This window comes from Pinus tabuliformis, chromosome 8, assembly GCF_031772625.1.
Source record: "Pinus tabuliformis cultivar Carrire ecotype Pingquan chromosome 8, CPIR1, whole genome shotgun sequence".
Lineage (NCBI taxonomy): Eukaryota > Viridiplantae > Streptophyta > Pinopsida > Pinales > Pinaceae > Pinus > Pinus tabuliformis.
Genome location: NC_142294.1, coordinates 409,156,040 through 409,176,650, shown reverse-complemented (window position 1 = coordinate 409,176,650; position 20,611 = coordinate 409,156,040). Strand labels below are relative to the sequence as shown.

At 37.8% G+C, this 20,611-nt stretch overlaps 1 protein-coding gene across 1 annotated transcript; it reads right to left on the bottom strand.

The window, feature by feature from the left end:
- Positions 1 to 6,765: 6,765 nt before the first annotated feature.
- On the bottom strand, positions 6,766 to 20,288 carry LOC149235785 (C2H2 and C2HC zinc fingers superfamily protein). Its single transcript, XM_089372191.1, has 5 exons — positions 19,925 to 20,288; positions 17,911 to 18,111; positions 7,904 to 8,087; positions 7,690 to 7,785; positions 6,766 to 7,580 (listed from the first exon to the last, which is right to left on the bottom strand). The coding sequence occupies exons 1-5, from the start codon at positions 19,931 to 19,933 to the stop codon at positions 7,162 to 7,164; spliced, it is 909 nt and encodes a 302-aa protein (XP_089228317.1). The 5' UTR covers positions 19,934 to 20,288; the 3' UTR covers positions 6,766 to 7,161.
- Between the last annotated feature and the right edge of the window lie 323 nt (positions 20,289 to 20,611).

Below are 20,611 nucleotides of genomic sequence, written 5' to 3'. Positions count from 1 at the left end.
TGTTCAAGATTTCTACAGGATGTTCTGTAATTCTTCTACAGGATGTTTCGAAATGGGATTTTGGAGCATGGATGAAGGGAAAAAGATGGAGGAATGAGTTTGGAGGTGAAATAGGGTGTGAAGAGGTCTAGGACTTGGTGGATGAGGCTAAGGAGCGATTGGATTTGTTCAAGGATGGAGGAAGCGATGATGCACAAGAATGTAGGAATTAGGGCAAGGTGGGGAAAGTATGGAAAATGAAGGGTACGAATCATGGACTAAGGGTTGGAGCAGATTATCTGATGGATTATGGGTAGATAGAGAAGGATAACAGGTGCTCTGCAAGTTATTTTTCGAATTTAACAAATGAAGACTTGGAAAATCAAGAACCTAATTACCTTGACCTAATCTGACCTAGATAATAGCAAAAGAAATGAAACAGAAGTTTATTTGCACAAAATCAGATGAACTAACTATGCAACTAAGCAATCATAACCCTAAGCATGCAGTCAAAACTGATATCAAGTTTGACAACTAAGAATCCAACACTAATACTTGCATGGTGAAGCAAAACAGCGTTTTTTGGGCAGCAAGGTCACCTTTGTCCCAACTCACGATCCCACTGAGGGAGAGGTAAGATCAGAGGTGCTTGAGCCCCTTTTTCCAAAGATCCTTTATGTTATTAATCTATCCAAATCAATCTGAACATGAAAATCCACTTTAATCATCAAAAGCAACCTAAATAACACAACAAGTTTTAAATCTAAATAGCAGATTTTACTCTAAGAATGCAGCAAAGACACATGAAAGTAAACAAAGGAGGTACTGAGCGCTTGAGATGGGCCCAACCCCGAGAGCTACAGCCTCCTAAGAGAGATTTAGAGCTGGTGCGAAGCTGGATTCATCTTTATTGAGCAAGAAAAGAAGAGTTACATCAAAACTTTCCACAATGGAAACTTGAAAATGTGCTGAAAGCAAAGCTGATCTACTGCATAAAAATCGAACTACAAACTAGCTAACTTCTGCCTACAAAATGACTAACCATTGGCTACAAAATGACTAACCATTAGCTAACCAAAATGAGGCCCTAAGCCTTCTTATTTATACAAATTGAGGACCCCAACAGTCCTCCTAAACTTTAGGGACTCGGCTGCCCAAGACTTGTAGTTAACAGCAGTCCTACTTGACTTGCTTGGCTGCCCTTGTGCTGATTGATTTGGTGGCCCTTGAACTCTGAGCTGATGGTGGAGAATTCGAGGTAAGGGCCCATAAATGAAGGGAACACCTTCCTACAAATCCTCTCCCTTGTTCTCCCACGAATTTGGCTACCAAGTGCTCATTAAGACCTTCAATTTTGTCTCCAAATTGACCAAAAAGGCTACACAAAGCACCCATTAGACTTGTTGGCATAATGACTAACCAAATTCACTCTATTAGCATAAATATAATCAAAAACATGCAATAAACTAATGAGAATGGTGGATTAAGTCGAATTAGGAGGTTGAATGAGCCCAAATAATTATCCATTTTTGGGGCTCATCAAAACCTCAGGATGCTGAGTATCTACCAGTAATTTAATTGAGTTAATCAATGACACTCTTTATCTGTCTAACATGATTTCACAGTGCACTCCAGGTAAATTGACGTCAGCCAAAGCCTTGGAACAAACATGCAATCAAGAATTGGAAAAGAATGGAAGATTAATTGCCGGCATCCAAAGTTTAACTTGGGATACCTTTTGGTTTTTCTTAATTAAACCATACAGTCAAAGGGCCGCACTCAAATGTTTAACCGATGTGATCGGTTGTATGATTCCCGAAATCCATGATGCCACATACTCAGCCCAACTGCATTCTCGTCTAAGTCGCCCTCCAGAATTGCAACCGATGCTTGCTATCTGCCAACTCAAGCAAAAGGGAGATCATCTGAAACAATGAATCATGCTGCCGACTGCAAACAAGCCGATTTTGAGGAGATACTCATAATGTAGTTGTACCAATTAATAGCATTTTTATTTTGTAATTAGTTAGCCTAATTAGTATTTATAGGCCCTTTCATGCATTTAGAAAGGGTCCTCAATTTTTGTATAAACTCATATCAGTAAGTCACACTATTGTGCTTCTGATCTATTTTTATGAAGACTGGGCCAGTATTCTGAATTTTAACGAAGAAAGCTTTGATGACATGTGCACTATTGCTTTATTGTGGAAGTGTTTCTAAGTTAGAAGAAGGAATTTGAATGCGATTGATATCGGGAGTGATTCAAATAACATATGGTACTATTATCTATGCTCTTGCCTCATTCTTACATGTGAATCAGCATTTATTTAATCTTGCTATCATTGGATATATGTATGTGTTTTAACAACAATCCTTGTACTTTTCACTATTGAATGTCTAAGGACTGTTATTCTTTCAATCATATTTATGTCTATGATATATATATGAAGAATAGTGTAATAATGTTTTCTTGATTACTTTGTTCAACTACTTGAACAAAGTAATTATCATATGAATAAATATCTTTGTTTACCAATAGAGTCATCTATATGCCTGTTTGTGTATAAAGATCACCAAAAGTTACACTATTAGCAGAATTTCCCGGGATAGGATAGTCGTTTATAATTTTACTTTTAGATTAAATCATTCATCCATTATCATTAGATATTAGAGAATCAACCATTTATCCATCCTATTTACCAATCATTGGGAAACTGGTCCCATTATTTCCAGTCGGAGCCACCACACCAAATGGAAAAGGAGCTTCCTTTAAGGTCCGGACCGGGTGGTTTTCCCCGATGTTGTTGCAGCGATTTTCGAGGCATCAACACCACCATAGCACTCTACCAGTGGTCCTATGGTGCCAATAAGTCCAAGGGTTGGAACTTCCTGCTCGCCCCTCTCTGCTCTGCCTGCAGTCGTATGATGTCGACATATAACCAAGGGTTGGGGCCAAGTGCCATGCCCCTCCCCCAAAACATCAAAGCCATTGCAATTGAAATATAACTGGCAACCATAGTTTGTTAAGAACTAATGTGGTGGTCTAATGGTTGGGCGTTGAACTATGTTGTGGAAAGTCTAGGGGTCAAACTCTGTCGAGGCCCTTCGGGCCTTATACAAAAATTTTAGCCAATCACAGAGGGCCACATGGCGCCCTCTTATTGGGCCACCTCAAACCAAACCAACCAATTAAAACCTGCCACCTGCACCTGTACGAACTTGCCACATGTCAAGACGGGATTGGTCCACCATCATCCATACCCTGTACAGTCGGCTAATGATGTCAGCTGTATGAACTGCCTAATCAACCCTATTGTTGACTTTTTAGTTGTTGGTAAAAAACTTCAGAATGTCATAACTTCTTCATACGACATCGAATTGAGGTGACTCAAGTGTCATTGGAATCAGGACAACGAAGACTAGGATTTGACATCGGTTTCAAGAGATTCCAAGCACATTCATTTTTTAGCCTACTTTTGATCTTTGGATCAATGGTTATAGTTGATTTGGTGCCTCTAGTTGATTCGCAAAATTTTTCAACCAACTTCATTCCTATACTGTTTACATTGTTCTTCTAATGAAACTTTGTTGTGATTTGTTGTCTATTATGTCCATTATTTCTTGTAATGTCATCATCTGCTTGGACCTATTGATTGGTCTTAGTGTCTTCTTCTATTGAGATCTTCTCATTTACTAGGGTTTTGTTGACCACTTCCTCCATACTTGTCATTCATTTCCTATCCTAGTTTGAAGCAATTGCCTTGATCTAAAGGTGCGATACTTATTGCTAGTTATCGAGGGTTAAGAATTGTCAAATAAATTGTAATCTTAGAATATTTTTATATTCGATTCTCCTTAATCCACCCTTTTATTGAATTTTTTGTTGTTTTTGTTATCTTTTTCAAGAGTCTATTCATTAGATGCAATAGTTTTCAAATGAACCCTTCTATAGTAATTACCCCAAGGGGTTTCCACTACATTTTACTTTTCGAGTCAAGCACCATGGACTACCTTGTTCTTAATTGGATTTCTCTAGTCAATCTAACGTCCTCAATTACATACGAGCCCAACCGTGAAGTTTCTAACTCTTTGTGGTTTCCTTTAATTTTACTATCATAAAACAATACGAGGTCACCAATAGTTATATTTTTTTTCCATAAATATTCAATGTGTTATGTTGGTTGCTGCTATTTTTATACTTCTTGGTTTGCCATGAAATCGTGGTGAAGTATCAAAGTCAATTTTTCTACATTCATCCAAAAAAGTAGTGGAGCTACAACTTCTTTACCATAGACTAACTTATATGGGAGTTGTCCAATTAACCACTTGTATGCAGTGCAATATGGCCATAGTAAAGCAAATATTTGGTCATCCCAATCATACCTATCCACACCACATATTTTTGTAAGCCCTTTATACAAGATCTTGTTAAAGAATTTAAATGCACCATTTGTTTGGGGATGGTATGGCGATTTCTTTTTGTGCTCAATTAAGAATTGGTCCACTGATACATTGATGGTAACATTTACAAAATGAATGTCTTGATCTCTTATCAATGTTAAAGGGCATCTGAATAGAATAATGATATTCTCATATCTAAACCTTACTCCAACATCTTTTGTACATGATTTTACTAGTTCAACTTCTACCCATTTAATTAAATATTTGTTTGCAGTAATGATGTATCTAGAACTTGTTCGTCTTGTTATTTTTGGAAACAGCACCACCAATTTGATAGTCCAAATTTCAAAAAGTAGGGTTGAGATTGATTGAATTCAGTGACCTTTCATCCTTCCAAAGCGGTCGACTAATTCTCTGACATTTATCATACTTGTTATCTTTGGTTTGAAAATATTTGTGCAAGCCACCAATGTCTTAATTGTAAAAATTTGCTTGCAATTGTATCAATATGAAAGAGTCATCAAGTTAGTCTAGCATGTGCTTTGCTGATTATAGCATCCTTTTATGTTCCAGAGCACACCTCAAAACATCATCCACTACCAATTTATAATTTGCACACATTGAATTACAAATTAAATCATTTTACAGAAGGATGAACTAGCTTGTTTACTTTGCTAATGAACAATGCATCCTTCTCAATACCCTAATGGACAACTTTAACTCTACTCTAACCTATCACTCACATCAATGTACCTACTGCTATGGCAAATCAGACCTTCAATACTGCACATTCAATGGCACATTCAATACTACACTAACATGGCAAAAGATTGCATACATGAAATTTTTGTTGATTTGATGCCCCACAAGATTTGCATTATCAATCACTACCAAATTTACTTCTTCAATGCTGGTTTAAGGTTTTTAATATATATATATATATATATATATCAACTTTAACCAAAGTGTTTTTATCAAATCAACTTCTATAACAAAAATTACATATAATTATAGCAGATTTAATGTTAAGAACATGTGTCTCCTCCTAAAACATCAACAATTCAAATCTAGAGAACATATAATTTGTACACCTCTATAGACATTACATTCAATCAAATTGTTGGAGAGTCCCTTGTTTAAAAAAAAATGGAATCTCATACACCAATTTGATGTCTAACTTGACCGTGACCTTAAAATTAAATTATTATTATTACTTTTATAATTGAAAATTTATAAAACCATTTTTTTATTTTTTTATTTTATAAAATTAATAAAAAATCAATTTTTTTAAGAAAATATTAGAAAATACATATAAAAATCATATCTAAAATTAAATTAATATTAAGTCAACTCATATTTGCAAATGGATCGCTAAATTCTCCAACACAACAGGGACTAATAAAAATTTCCTGTCGATTCATCTTTTACCGTGAATCTATCGCTATATTCCCTATTGTGGCAAGTACTAATGAAATCTTGCTTACAAACCAGAGAAAGTCAAGTAAAACTTGCCCAGTAGGTTGCATGAACAATGTAAATACAGTTTTCTTCATGAGATATAGCAAAATCTGAATGCATGGCTTTATAAAGATATTCATTTAAGGAGCGAAGTAATGGAAAATACTACAAAGAAGTCAGGCAAACAAACGGAAAAACAGTTCTTGTTAAAATGCAGAAATTCTTATTCTACGATGTTATAGAGACAGTCATAGAAAGGTAGTAATAAAGATGAAAAACGCTACATTGCCCAAAAACATGAAGCATACAACCAGCTTAACTGCTGCTGAACACAAAGCAAAACAGCTCCAAACCCATTCTATAATCAATGTTCACTGACAGTCCTTCAGACAGTTTATATGTTGGCGTAAGGCGAAGAGGATTTGTGGTCATCAACGGTCAAGTAAGAGTTACTCGAGACTCTTCTTCCAAGACCTAAAGAAAATACATAGAAGTCATGCAAATAATGGAAATATGTGCTTGATGAGATACAGAAAAATCTTAATCTGCAACGTTATGGATACGTCCATAAAAAGGTAGTAGTAAAGATGGAAAATGTTGCATTCCCCAAGAACATGAAGCATTCAAACAACTTAACTGCTGCTGTACACCAGGCAAAACAGCTCCACACCCCTTCTATCATCAATTTCCATTAACAAGCTGTGTGTTTGGAAAAAGCTAAGTGGATATTGGCTCATTAACAGTCAAGTAATAGTTACAAGGACCAAACCGGGATCTTCATCAAGGAACTCACGTCACTGCTATCTTATGCATTTGACACCAGCCTGTTAGTGAATATTTAACATTCAACATTAGTGAATATTTGACATTCAACATAAGGACAGCAGCGCGTTAGGGAAAAGTAAATAAACAACCATGAAAGTCATGAACAAGTAAAATGAAAACTGCCTGAATACAGCATGCTGCCAATGCAACCATGGGCTTTTAAAACGATAGTGACACTACATTGCTAGTATTCATAAAGCCCACATAAGACAGCTTCTTACAAATTCCATCATCCCTGTCTTTTCAAGAGCTTTTCGATGCAGCTTCTATGCAATTTGCATAATAAAAATATACAGACTTCTCATGAGTTATTCAATCATCATTTAAACCACCAGTCACCAAATATTTGATATAAAGTAGGGGCTACAAAAAACTAAAATAAATGAATAACCACCCTGGAGGCATCCGACACCTGGAATCATCAAGAATCAAAAGTACAACTGGATTGTACATCCATTCAAGTTTAAAGTATGTATGCACAAATTTCAGAGGCTGTCTTCAATAAGCTTTATAAAGACCTAACAGCGGTTTCTCCCTTTCTTCCATTCTTTTCTTTGCCGCTTCTCTAGCTGCAACAGCGGCAGCCTCTTCACTTGATACATGGCCAGTCTTCTCTTCCCTCTTCCTCTTGGCAACCTGTAATGAAGATGGGGCTCCCTTAGAAGAGCTCCTTGGTACCTTTGAAGCCGGAAGTACTCGACGTGGAGGTGGACGACTTTCACTCTTTGTTGCAACACTATTTTGTGTTGAATTAATATTAACTTTGGAAGTAGCAGTCCGAGGAGCTGAGATATTAGAAGATGCTGTCTGTTTGGTACCAACTCCATCTTCATTGGATAAATTTAAGTTTTTGAAGCCAGTATCTGTTGTTGAAACTTGAGATGATTTGAAAGCCACTTCCTGAGTCACCCATTTTCCTGTTTTGAACAGAATCTAATGTCAGAACTATTATGATCATTGTGTAATCCCTGTATTCAGTATTGTGACAGTCCTAGACCAAAACTTGTTTCTCATAGACAATCATACCTATTATATCACTATAGTAAAGGCCAGAGTTTGGGTCATAATAATATTTTGTATCTGCATTGAAATAATAACCCGAAGATTCATCATGTTCCCATTCTGCCAATCACAAAAGAGACAAGTTTAATAGAGTTAAACATTTCTATGGCACTGGAGCAAATGTTCGACACTCAAATGATCATTACTTAGCCACAGCTATGGGTTATGAACTCCTCACCAGCTGCCTTGCTCTCTGATGCACTTCCAGGTCTGTGCTCAGCCGCTAATGAATATGAAGATGAATTTCGTGTCTTTCTGTCCAATCCCAGAGTAGATTTTGAAATGTTATATTGATCTTCTGCAGGTGTAATTTTAGTCTCTCGAATAGCTGCAAGGTCTTTCTGATAGCTCTGCTTAGCTTTCTGAACTTCAATTCAAATGTCATTAGTTAATTCTTGAAGACTAGAAACATTCATTTTCCAAATCAGAAAATGTACAGACGACTATTAATTTCCAAACATCTAGAGAAGTTCTGCTCCATATACCCTACAAGTTACAGCTCAGAGAAAAACTGTCACTGTTCATTTAATGATACTTGCAAAGAAATGAAAGAAGCATAGGCCAGTTAAGCTTTCATTTGGCTTCAATTTGAAAAAATAGTAAGAGATAGTATTGAAATATCAGTGGGCCAACAAGAACAAATTAATAGCATTGCAAGTACATGAAAATACCATGGTACTTATAAACAAACTGTTGAATCTGCTGGGGAATTTCTGGGAAACATTTCCCAGACATTTCCATGCCAGAATAATTTTCTCTACAGAAACAAGTGCCATGTCAGACATTTTGTTACAAAACAGCAAATCTTATTGAAATCTTGCTTTGGGAATTATTTAGATGGGGGATTAATATAATTTAAGAAAAAGATGTCAATTTCTGTTGCTAAGGAGAAAAGACACAGCATGAGCATACACAAGCATACAGAACATTTAGAAAAGGAACAAAGAGGGGTGATTTGGCAGCACCAAACTAAAAATGTGTCACTTGATGAAATCTAGCTAAGAGACCAATAGCTGCAAATCGCAACACGGTCTTTGCAGTGATGAAATGTATTCTAACAGTGGACCAGTGCATATGCATGTTGAATTTTCTAACCTCCAGAAAAGTTCTCAACAGAACATAGGCTATACATTATGAGAGTCGAGACACATCGATTTTGCATACATCCAGTTAAAGATGGGACTGTAACACTGTAAACATTCTTTCCTGCAATTTTCAAAAAGAAAGTGCTCGACTGAATTGGATGACTACAAGCCCCTTATTTGAGAGCTAACTTAGGTCAGCTTGGTGTGTGTCCCTCTAACAGCCTTGTTACCGGATCATTCTAAATCCTGTGCCAAATCTCAAAACATCTAACACTCTTATGTACCTTACAGAATCCAGCCAGATACATCCTAAAGTATCCCCAAGTTCCGGGAGCATGCCTACCCAACAAAATCTCCAAGTACCAGGGGAAAACAGGAGACAGCAGGGGACATTCCTAGTGACGTCCCAAAGTCCAGGGAACATGGGGAGCATTGGGGATACATCACTATAGAACACTGGTAAAATAACAGAAGATACAATTGGCACATCCTTGTGATGTATTTTTTTCTATAAAGTAATAAGCACATCTTGCCAAATCCATTTTTTCCATATTCAACATGAGAAAGAAAGGCTCCTCAAATAAACTCACAAGGAAAGCAAACAATATGTTCAAATTCAAAATTAATGCAAAAAATTTATACTCGTTAACATTGTTAAACACGAAATTCCACCTATTTTCTACAGTTATGTATTTGTCAAGAATTGTACAGTAGTCGCATGCTGATTGTGCCCTGAGGTAACCCTAGCTTCTGTTCCCTTCTGTATGTCCCTCATGGTTTCGACTGTGGAGGAGCAGTGTCTCCTCCCCTTCCAAATATTGCAGCATTCAATGCCCTTGTTTCCTCCATCTCCACATCTGTGAAGCTACAACCCTCCTCCTTTGTCATATGCCATGAAGATATTTGAAAGGTGCCTATCCATGTGGCACAACGTTGAGGGTGAAGAGACACGTCTGTTGGGTTTCATGAGCCTACATTAGACTTCTGGCCGACCTTGAAAATTTGTCCATAGAAGAAATAAATTCATAATTCCATTTATACTTGTCAGAATGAGATAATCTTTAGATCAATCCTGCACCTCTCGAAAAGAGGAATCCAATAAAAATACCATCTCCATCATATGATCTGTCCAAGGTGGAGTTTGGTCCTAGTTTCCAATTTTAACACTCCCTCTCAACTAGGGAGAACTCCACCTGCCAAGCCATCTAACAATCTGTACCATCTCTCTCATCTCTGCTCTGCTCTGCTGAACCATGAAGAAATGATTGAGAGTGTATCATACCACTCTCCACTAACCCAAAGTCAGTCTCCATTAATCCTAGATCAATATCAAACATCCTAGCATAGGGAGTAGAGTAGTACACGATGTGTCCATCGGTAGTACTATGGTCCCTATCTTCATTTCCCAACTCATTGGCCAGATGAGAGGCACTTCCCATGAGTCCCAGACTGCATGGGTAGGATGTATCGGCAAGAGAAGGTGAACCACTCATCCTGCTCATATGCCATAGGAGAAGGTGAACCACTCATCCTATGCATATATCAACCATCATGGGGTATCATAGGGGAAGGTGAACCACTCACCCTGTACACAGCACACCACTAGGGGAAGGTGAACCACTCACCCTATGGTCACTCATAGCTCCAAGAAGTACCCCAAGCCCCCCGAAGCTCCCAGAGCTCAATATCCAACTCTAAGCGGGTCTCTCCACGACTCCAAGTCGTTCACGGAAGGTTAAGAATTTGACCTTCGCTAGGGACTTCGTAGGAATATCTGCGACCTATTCATCAATCCCAATGTGATGAAGCCTTATTGCTCCCCGTTGTACCATATCCCGGATAAAGTGGTACCTAATATCAATATGCTTGGAGCGGTCATGAAACATGGGATTCTCAAAAAGACGAATCCCACTTTGGTTGTCGCAGTAGATCACGGTGGTATCCAGCACATGCCCAAACAACTCACTAAAGAGCTTCCTCAACCAAACAGCTTCACAAGAGGCCATACTAGCAGCAATATATTCAGCCTCGGTGGTGCTCAAAGCAATCGATTTTTGCTTCTTGCTCATCCAGGATATCGAAGTAGAACCTAGTGAGAAGCAACATCCCAATGTGCTCTTATGATCCACCACACTGCAAGCCCAGTCAAGATCAGAATAACTGTGGAGCCTCAAATTCCTGGCAGTGTATCTCAGTCCATAAGTGATTATGCCTCAGAGATATCTAAAGAGATTCTTGGCAGCAATCCAGTGTATGTGATGAGGCTCAACCATAAATTGACTCAATGCATTCACTGCAGAGCATATGTCCGGACGGGAGTTCACCAAGAACATCAGGGCCCCCACAAGTTTACGATACTCAGAAGAATTTCCCAAATTGGGCCCAGCAGCACTTTCACATAACTTCTTGAAATTAAGTTCCATCAGAGTAGTCACGGACTTACAATCCACCATGCCAAATCTTTGAAGTAACTTCACAATATATTTTCCCTGTGAAAAGAAAATCTCACCTGGCTTTTGCCAGACCTCCAAGCCTAGGAAGTAGTACATCAATTCTAGGTCCTTCATCTCGAATTCGAAAGCCAACTCCCTCTTGAATTGATAAATAAGAGGGTCTGCACCTGTTAGAAAGAGATCGTCCACATAAAGTACCAAGATGAGAGGTCTATCATGTTCAACCTTAAAGTAAAGGTTCGCATCAACTTCACTTCTTGTAAAACCCAACTTCATCGGATAACTGTCGATCCTCTCATACCAAGCCCGGGGAGCTTGCTTCAACCCATAGAGGGCTTTCTTCACCCTGCATACATGTGTCTCCCAATCTTGAACTTCGAACCCCTCGGGTTGTTCAACGTAGACTTTCCTCCTTAAGTGAGCCATGCAAGAAGGCAATCTTGACATCCATTTGATGTAAATTCCATCCTTGTGAGGTAGCAAGTGCAATGATCGAACGGATGGTGGCATGTCAGGCAACTGGTGCAAATATCTCATCATAGTCCACACCTTCCTTTTGAGAGAAGCCTCGAGCAACAAACCTAGCCTTGAACTTTTCAGCACCTCCATCAGCTCCATGCTTGATCTTGTAGAGCCATTTCGAGGTAACAACAGATTTCTCCTTGGGTCTAGGACCACATCTCAGACATCATTCTTCATAATCGACTCATACTCTTCGTTCATAGCATCCTTCCAAACTTGGTGCTTCACAGCTTCTTTGAATGTGCAAGGCTCAATTTGAACAATGGTGATCATGGCAGCTAAGTACGCTTGGTACCTATTCGGCTTCTTACGTTCACAAAATGTCCCCCGAGGTGCGATATATCTCTCGGCATCTTCGAGAGAGTCCCTGAGCCATAAGGGTCTCCTTTCTAAGGAGGAGGGCTCATGAGGAGGTGGATCAATGGGATCCATCGGTTCTTCAACATCGGGCATCGGCTCATCCTGCACTTCTCCTTGTTTTCTTGTATCTGCTTCTTTGTCCTTCCTTGGAATAGGAAGGTTCCTAATTTTCCCAAGGGCGACATCTTCATCAAAGGTGACATCATGACTTATTTCCACTTCTCTTTGACAACGTACATAGATTTTATATGCCTTTGAAGTTTCATTGTAGCCCACAAATGTTCCTTTCTTCCCAGATGCATCCAATTTGCTTCTCTTTTCTTTTGGCACATGAAAATACCCTGCGGGGCTACCAAAAATTCTAAAGTGAGAAACATTAGGTTTCTTACCGGTGAAAACTTCTTCAGAGTTTTGGAGTCCAATGCTTGATGTGGGCATCTATTTTGAACATACACTGTAGTGTTGGCAGCTTCTCCCCATAGGAACTTCGGAAAGCCTTGATCATGAAGCATGGCACGAGTGGCTTCTATAATAGAACGATTCTTCCTTTCGACAACACCATTTTTCTCAGGAGTATATGCGGTAGTAGTCTCCTTCTTAATGCCAACTTCTCTACAATAAGCATTAACTCATTTGATTCATATTCAGTTCCGTTATCGGTCCTCAATATTTTGAACTTCTTCTCTGTTTGATTTTCAACTAAGGCTTTGAAAGAGAGGAACCATGTGAGCACTCCATCCTTCTTCTTCAAGAAATAAATCCAAGTTTTGCAAGAGAAGTCATCCACAAAGATAGCATAATATAAATAATAAATATCCTCCCAAAGATGTCACGGGCAACATACCAAATAGATCTGAATGAACCAATTGCAAATTATTGGTAGTCTTGCTATCACTTGAGAGGAAGGGTCCCCTTGGATGTTTTCCTTCAGCACATTCTTGACAAACACCGTCATGTTCTACTTTAAATTCGAGCATTCCTGTCACCATCTTCCTTGAATCGGGTAGAGCCTTATAATGTAGATGAGCAAACCTCTGGTGCCATAATTCGGATTCAAGAGATGTGTCGCAAGACATAGCTCCCTATGGACTTCCTCCAACTTGATATAGGTTATCAACCCTGAATCCAAGAGTAAAAGCTTCTTTGAAATTTCTTTTCCAAACACGTACCTTTCCATCAGTGAATGACACCTTGAATCCTGTGTCCTCCATCGCCGAGATATATACCATGTTCTTCTTTAGATCGGGTACATATAGTACTCCTTGTAGATGAATGGTGTTACCTTGATTCAATTGAAGAGTAACATTCCCAACTCCTTTCACGGGATAGGTGGCATTGTCTCCAAGAATGATTTCCAAATTTGTATCCTTTTCTATCATATTTGAAAGAGCTTCCTTATACCCAGTGAAGTACCTTGAGGCACCACTATCAATCAACCAATTTCCGAAGGTATCCGGAGGAGAGGCAGTAGAGAGGGCAAATATAAGATAAAATTATTTTTGCTTGTTATCTATAGCATTAGATTCATCATTCCTGGAGTTTCTTGATCTTTTGGGAGGTCGAACATTTCCATGTTAAGTAGCGGGAGCATTCCTTTTTCCTTTATTATTGAACCTGCCATTCCTTTGATTGTTGTTGCCCCTGAAATTGTTGCGGTTGTTGTTGTCATCATCCCAAGGTGTATCCCTTTTACTAGGACACTCCCTATCATAATGGCCTAACCTGTTACAAATGAAGCATCTACCCTTTCTTCCATCTTTGAATCTCGATCTTCCTTGACATTGCTTCTTTGAACCTGCATTGTTCTTCTTTTTAGCATGAGCGAAGAATGCAATAGGATCATTCCTATTCGAAGGCATGTCTCTCTCTATCATCCTTGTTTCTTCTTGAGTACATCTAGTCAACAATTCATCAAAACCTAGAATCCCGTCATTATTGAGGATAGTAGTGTTGAACACATCCGATTCACGAGGGAGACTTCCAAGGGCACTGAGAGTGAGCTCCCTATCAGCAATAATTTCTCCAATTGATAGAAGATCATTTTTGCTTGGGTTTTGTCTTCACCTCAGCTCTGATACCATGTTAATTTTAGATAACAATGGTATGTTCTATGCTTAAGAGCAATTTACTTCAATTTTTCTTATTAGCCCAATATCAATTTCCAGATTAGCAATCACATTAACATTGATAGTAAATGCAAATAGAACATAAACAATAAGCAGAAGACAAGCCAAGACAAGAGGACACAATATTTGGCAGATGCCAGGGAAAAACCCCAATGTGGGGAAAACCCTTTGATCAAATCTTCTTATTATTCTTCAAAAGTTCAGCAGAGAGAGAGAGTACAATATACAAAATTTACTTGCCCAAACACTGTCAAAACTGTCCAGTCAAACTGCAGTCAACAGGATGCCCTAACTAGAAAGTCAACACTGGTCAAACCAGCAGAAATTCTCCTCCAATTCAGCTCAGTCAAACCCAGTCAACTTGGCCTCCAAAGATAGTCCAAATCAGTCCTAAAAAATCTGGTCAATGCAGTCAACTTTTGTGGTCAAAGGGCTGCAGTCAACACTGGTCAAACTGCCCAGATAATCTTGGTTTTTGTGCCAAAATATGCGGCCTGTACAAAAAGAAATTCTCCCACAAAAATCGCAGTCAAATGAAGTCAAACACTACCCGGTCAACGCTAGTCAAAGCTGGCTGCAACTTGGTCAATGAAGAGAACAGAAATATCCAATCAACTCTTCACATATGTGGAGAAGAAATTCGTACAACCCAATCAGATGAAGAGAGACAAAGATGTGTGATGATGAGTGACCAAATGAGGAAAATGACTCCTCTATATATACACAATGTTGAGGGTGAAGAGACACGTCTGTTGGGCTTCATGAGCCTACATTAGACTTTTGGCCGACCTTGACAATTTGTCAAATAAAAAAAAATCATAATTCCAATTATACTTGTCAGAATGAAATGATCTTTGGATCAATCCTGCACCTCTTAGAAAGAGGAATCCAATAAAAATATCATCTCCATCATATGATCTGTCCAAGGTGGAGTTTGGCCCTAGTTGCCAATTTTAACGGAAACCCTACTACACAAATACAACATGCAAAATATAGAAAATATGGGGTAAACTTACAAAATTTTCCACAAGAATTATTTCAATAAATCCGAGGAAAACACCTCCAAGTGAAAACCACCTCTAAGAGGAACTCGCACCATATAAGATCACATTTTGAAACAATAGAGACAAGAAGAATAATGCGCACTCTTTAAAAAAGAGTCTAATGAGTGAGTGATAATTAAAACATGAAATAAGGCCTCCTCTATTTATATGAGGTCTAACTTGCCTTATTTCCATATTTTTTACAATTGAAGCCCTAAAACAAGTTTGTTTAAGCTTTCAACAAAAGTAAGGTCACAAGCCAACTTCAACATAGCCCAAAAACATAACATAGATGCCAAAAATAAGCCACACAAGTGGGAAATAATGACCTCCACCATGACACCACCCTCCATAAATGCTCAAGGTGCCACACGCAAGTGAAAAAATGGACGATGAGTGCTCTTCACTCCAAGAAAGGCTCCAAGTGCATGGATATGCCCCCATAAGAGCCTCCAAAACCATGACATCGTCAAAATTATTCCCTACCTCACCCTTCAAAGGGCGACGTGCCATCATCACACTCAAGTGTTGGGGCACAAAAGTGATGTACCATCCCTACGATATCATCTCAAGGATAATCAACCATCATCTAGGCAATGGAACAAGCAACATCCATCAAATGATGTCAAAGCTTGTCTAAGGGCATCCTAGGCACATCACCTAATAGTCCAATGCCTAACCTCATTGGCTTAGCATCTTAGCATCCAAGGGCACATATGAGGGTCAAATACCATGTGGAATCACCTCACAGAGCAACACTCATCACCAGAGGAGCAAAACTGCATCATCAAGGTCAGAATTGCTTTCGAGATGGGGTACAATGACCTCGCAAGCACTATTGAAAGGAATCAAACCCAGATCTCAAGGGGTCCCTATTTTTGTGATAACACCACCTAACAAAAGCCTCCAAAGATCAAGTGATATCAATAATCATTAGAGACAATAACCATTATAGCATCATAATGGGCCATATCTAATGCTAAGGGCACAAGAATACTTCACACAAAACTCACTTTCAAATGTTAACTAGATCAAAACATTTAAACAAGTTACCTCACTTATATTAGGGATGATTAGTTCAATAACCCTGTTATATGTTTCCAACTCCCAAGGGGAGTGACATGTCCCAAGTTAACACAAGTGTGTGAGATAATGATTACGCAGTGGGAAAGGCTTCAGGGCAAGTGCCATAGCGATGTGACCAGCTAATAGGGGTCCAACATCCGAACTATATAGATGTAAGGATAGAGCAATCATGGTGGCATGAGTTACCAAAACCAAACCAAACCATAATCATTAATTAGGTATGTAGCGCCCTACCATACTTTAAGGTTGAAGAATTTGGGGAGAGTAAACACTTTGAGCTAAATGATGTTTATGTAGCTCCTATTGACATGTTAAGCTTTTTCTATCTTATTCTAATGCATAGAAAGAATGATATTGATGATGATCCCAATATGGGCAATGATTTTGATGATATGTAGGTTTTTGTTGTAGCATGATTTTTTTATGCTAGAGCCCATTTAGAGCGTCTTTGTTGATGTATTTTTGGTTCAGAGATGTATTGCATTAAGTGCTATTTTGGTTATATGCACTCTTACCTGCTGTATAAATGAGAACTTTTACATATTTGTGTATAAATTGTTTGGATACATATGCATCCACATGAATATATGTGTGTGCGTGTTTCTTTAAAATTTGAATATTTTACGTATTTTTGGTCGACCGGTTTTTTGGTCCTGTTTTTTCTTTTCCAGTTTCAGTCTGATTCTGACCAGTTTCCAGTTCAAGGGTTCAATCGGTTCGAATGTCATAACAATGGTTCAAAGACCGGTTTCAGTTTTTAAAACTATGATTGGCTTCATCCGTCAAGGTTGCTAAGATGCAGGTGAGTGTCAATCATCTTGACATTTGCTTAGAGCAATTGGCCACACAACTATCAGCTACTATGGACATCCTGATTGAGTACCGACAACAAATTCAAAAATAGGAAGATGAACTGGGTTGTCTCAAAGGACAATTGAAGGAACTTCAACCTGCTGGCACTGGGGGGCATTCCATCTCCCTCACCCTCAGTCAATTCAGTCAGTCCCTCTGTTTCTCTCCTACCAGACTTGAATTTGGATGCTCCTCCTCCAGAACCTGCCACTGCTACCAGTCTGTCTAAGGACAGTTCTACTGTTTAATTCTGTATCCAACTTAAATTTTGTTTTTTGGGGGTCTTTTACAGGGTATTCACTACTAGAACGCCTGGTCCTGGACCAACCTGAAGTAGTCATGGATCTTAATTTTCATCAGAAGTCTGTATGTAACTCTGCTGTGCATTTAGACACAGATATTGCTTAATAAAAATTTCCTAGTTATTGTTAGAAAAAAAGAAAATCATTAAACGTATCACTAATATTGGTAGCTACAAATTTCCTACAGTACTAATAAAAACTTGGAATATCAAAAATAAAATTTTACAAAAATAAAGAGACCAATAAAATCTGAATACACAATATGAAATCAATATATTATACTAAAAATAAAAGTTCTGATTGCTTCCAGCAATATATGAATCAACGGAAAAATAAAAATTACTGAATAATCTTACAGCTTCAATCTGTGCAAGAGCTTTGATAGCCTGTTCCTTTTCCTTCTCCTTTGCAGCATTCTCTTTCCTAATAGCAGCTAGTCTTTTAGTAACATTGTCCTTGTGCCGTTGGCCTTGTTCGTGTGTCCGTATGCTTAGAGGATTGTTGGCTATGAATATCTTGCATTGATCACACCACTTGTTCCCTTGGCTTACCCAGTACTGCAAGAACAAATATATCATTAAATACTTATAGGTTACATAAATTGGCAAACAATTAGAATATGAAAAGGTGAACCTGATTGATGTGATATTGTAATAGAGAGCAGGGACGAGCATGGCACAGAGAGGCCGTAATCTAACTTCAATGATTTATATGGTTTAGCCTTTAGGCTATTTACAGGTTCGTTTAATCAAATAGTATTTTACGCGTAGCCTGATTTTATAACAAGATTTTAAGTTTTATCATGTGTATTTAGTATCTCTTTTCAGCACATCTAAAGGTGACTAAAATCTTGTGTTCCATAGCTATTTTGAAAAACATATCCTTTGCTCTACTTCTTAGAGCAGGTTAAGGCTTAAGTATCATCCATGGAAAATAGTTCTGACTTGTGTCAGTTTAGAACTTTATATAAAGAAGCACACAATGTCAGTCCTTTCCACATAGAGCATGCTCTATTGACCAATGTACAGAAAAAACTCAAGGACTACCAATAAGGACAGTTAATAACTTAATAAGTAATATTGAAGAATAGTTATCCATGTGCCATGAAACAATGGGTTTGATAATGCTTATGCAGAATGAATATGTGGGATCCTAAAAGAAATATTATTTTGATTTAAATGTTAAATATCAAATAAGCAAAGCCTTTTTCATGATTTGGCGATAATTTGATAAAATGCCTTTTTTGTGGGGGGGGGAGAAGATGCCTAGTTGAGACACAAACAATCGGGGCAAGATTACCGGTGGAGAATATTTTTGTTATCAGAAACGAGTCCATCAGTGCAGTTGTAGCACCATGGACAAGTATACCTCAATGGAAAAAAACGAGTAAATCATATGCAAACATTTAAACAGCTCTCCCATGTTCCTTATGCTCCAAACATTTCAAACACATGGTCTTCCAGAGCACAGAAATGTGCAATTTACATCAAGCGAGTTTCCATTGATATACAAACAGAATTGACAATAATAATACTCAAATGCACATTTGGATACCTAACTAGTAACAATAGAGCCTATACAGTTTCGTATACTGACTAATACTAAAAGCCATCCCAGCTTATCCCAAGTATGGTAAACTCAGCTGCAAAGTACCCAGACTTTACCTAAGATTAAAAGAAAACACTGAATGTAACATACCCCGGTCAAAGTTCTCTTAACCTAATGAAAAGAATACTATGGCAATTACAAATTCCGACGATGGTTAGATAAAAATTTCGTCCCAAATTGGGTTCCTACGAATCCGGAAATGAAAAGCTTCACTTTTTCCAAGAAAAATACAGATATCTCCGTGAAATCATCCATGATTATAACATATAAGGATTTCAATGAATATTCTCAATTCATAAATTAATTAATTTAGGGCATGAAGAAATCTATTAGTATAGACATAATCTGATTGATTTGACATTCTACAGATTTTTCTTGCAGTTGGTATTGCAACAATCCAGCAGTTAAATTGTTCAGATATGCAGATGTATAACCTATACATCGGGTATGATCCTGTGATTCCAAAGAGATTGAACTTTGATCTGAAACACTGAAAAATGCCAAGCACTAACAAATAGACCAAAACCAATTTGTTCCATTCACACTCAATAAAAGCAGAAGCCCTAAAACAATAGCAAAGGGAAAATTTTTGAAATGAACAGTAAATTTTTTTATTTATTCCTGGAACGTAAACCCCCATTCTATAATGAGAAACTGATGCATTAGAACAATACCCAAAAGACAAAATGCTTTGTAACTAAGAAGAAAACACCATGAAACATACTCCACGATGAATTAAAACACTGGAGACGGAACACTCACCTCTGTCATGGTTGCCTACAATTATAGTTCGAGGAATTGCAGACTGTATATGTTTTAAGCCCCGCTGATGGTACAAGAAATCTCAAATGAACTTCTGCAAACAAAATAGCATTCGCGCCACTACCATTCCGTTAAAGTGGAGAAGCCTTCGACCATAGGAGGTTATTTTCCAAGAGAGGATGGTCTGTGCGCACAGGAAAGGGCGTGAGATGCTTCCCTAAGAAAATGTACACTATTGCTGTGTTCACACATGTGTAAATACGAGGAACGGGATCGATTCGGCTTGAAGAATGTTAATTTGATCTGTGGAATGTCAGATGATTTTCTCGTTTAGTCAACCGAACGAGAAATTTCATGCAAACTCAGATTTCAAAATCTTTAATACCATAGCATCTTGGTAAACAACAAACGCAATCACACAACAATTAATTAATTAATTAATTAATTATTATTATTATTATTATTTATGAATCGTTTTATTTTAAATGAGTTTTAATAACTTTAATCTAATATTATGATATTGGAATTGAAGGGTTTATTGATCTATATTATGAATGTTAAAAAAAATTCAGTAAAAATTGCATATAAAATTTTAAATTAACGTATTTTAAATCATTTAATGTGGTTATCTTCACAATAAGATGATATTTAATAATTTTTATGATTAAATGGAAATAAATTTAATAA

Coding starts and splice junctions, on each gene's coding strand:
- LOC149235785 (XM_089372191.1), bottom strand. Junction 7,786..7,903: donor ATCAGAGAGCAAGGCAGCTG/GTGAGGAGTTCA, acceptor TGTGATTGGCAG/AATGGGAACATGATGAATCT. Junction 7,581..7,689: donor TTACTATAGTGATATAATAG/GTATGATTGTCT, acceptor TGTTCAAAACAG/GAAAATGGGTGACTCAGGAA.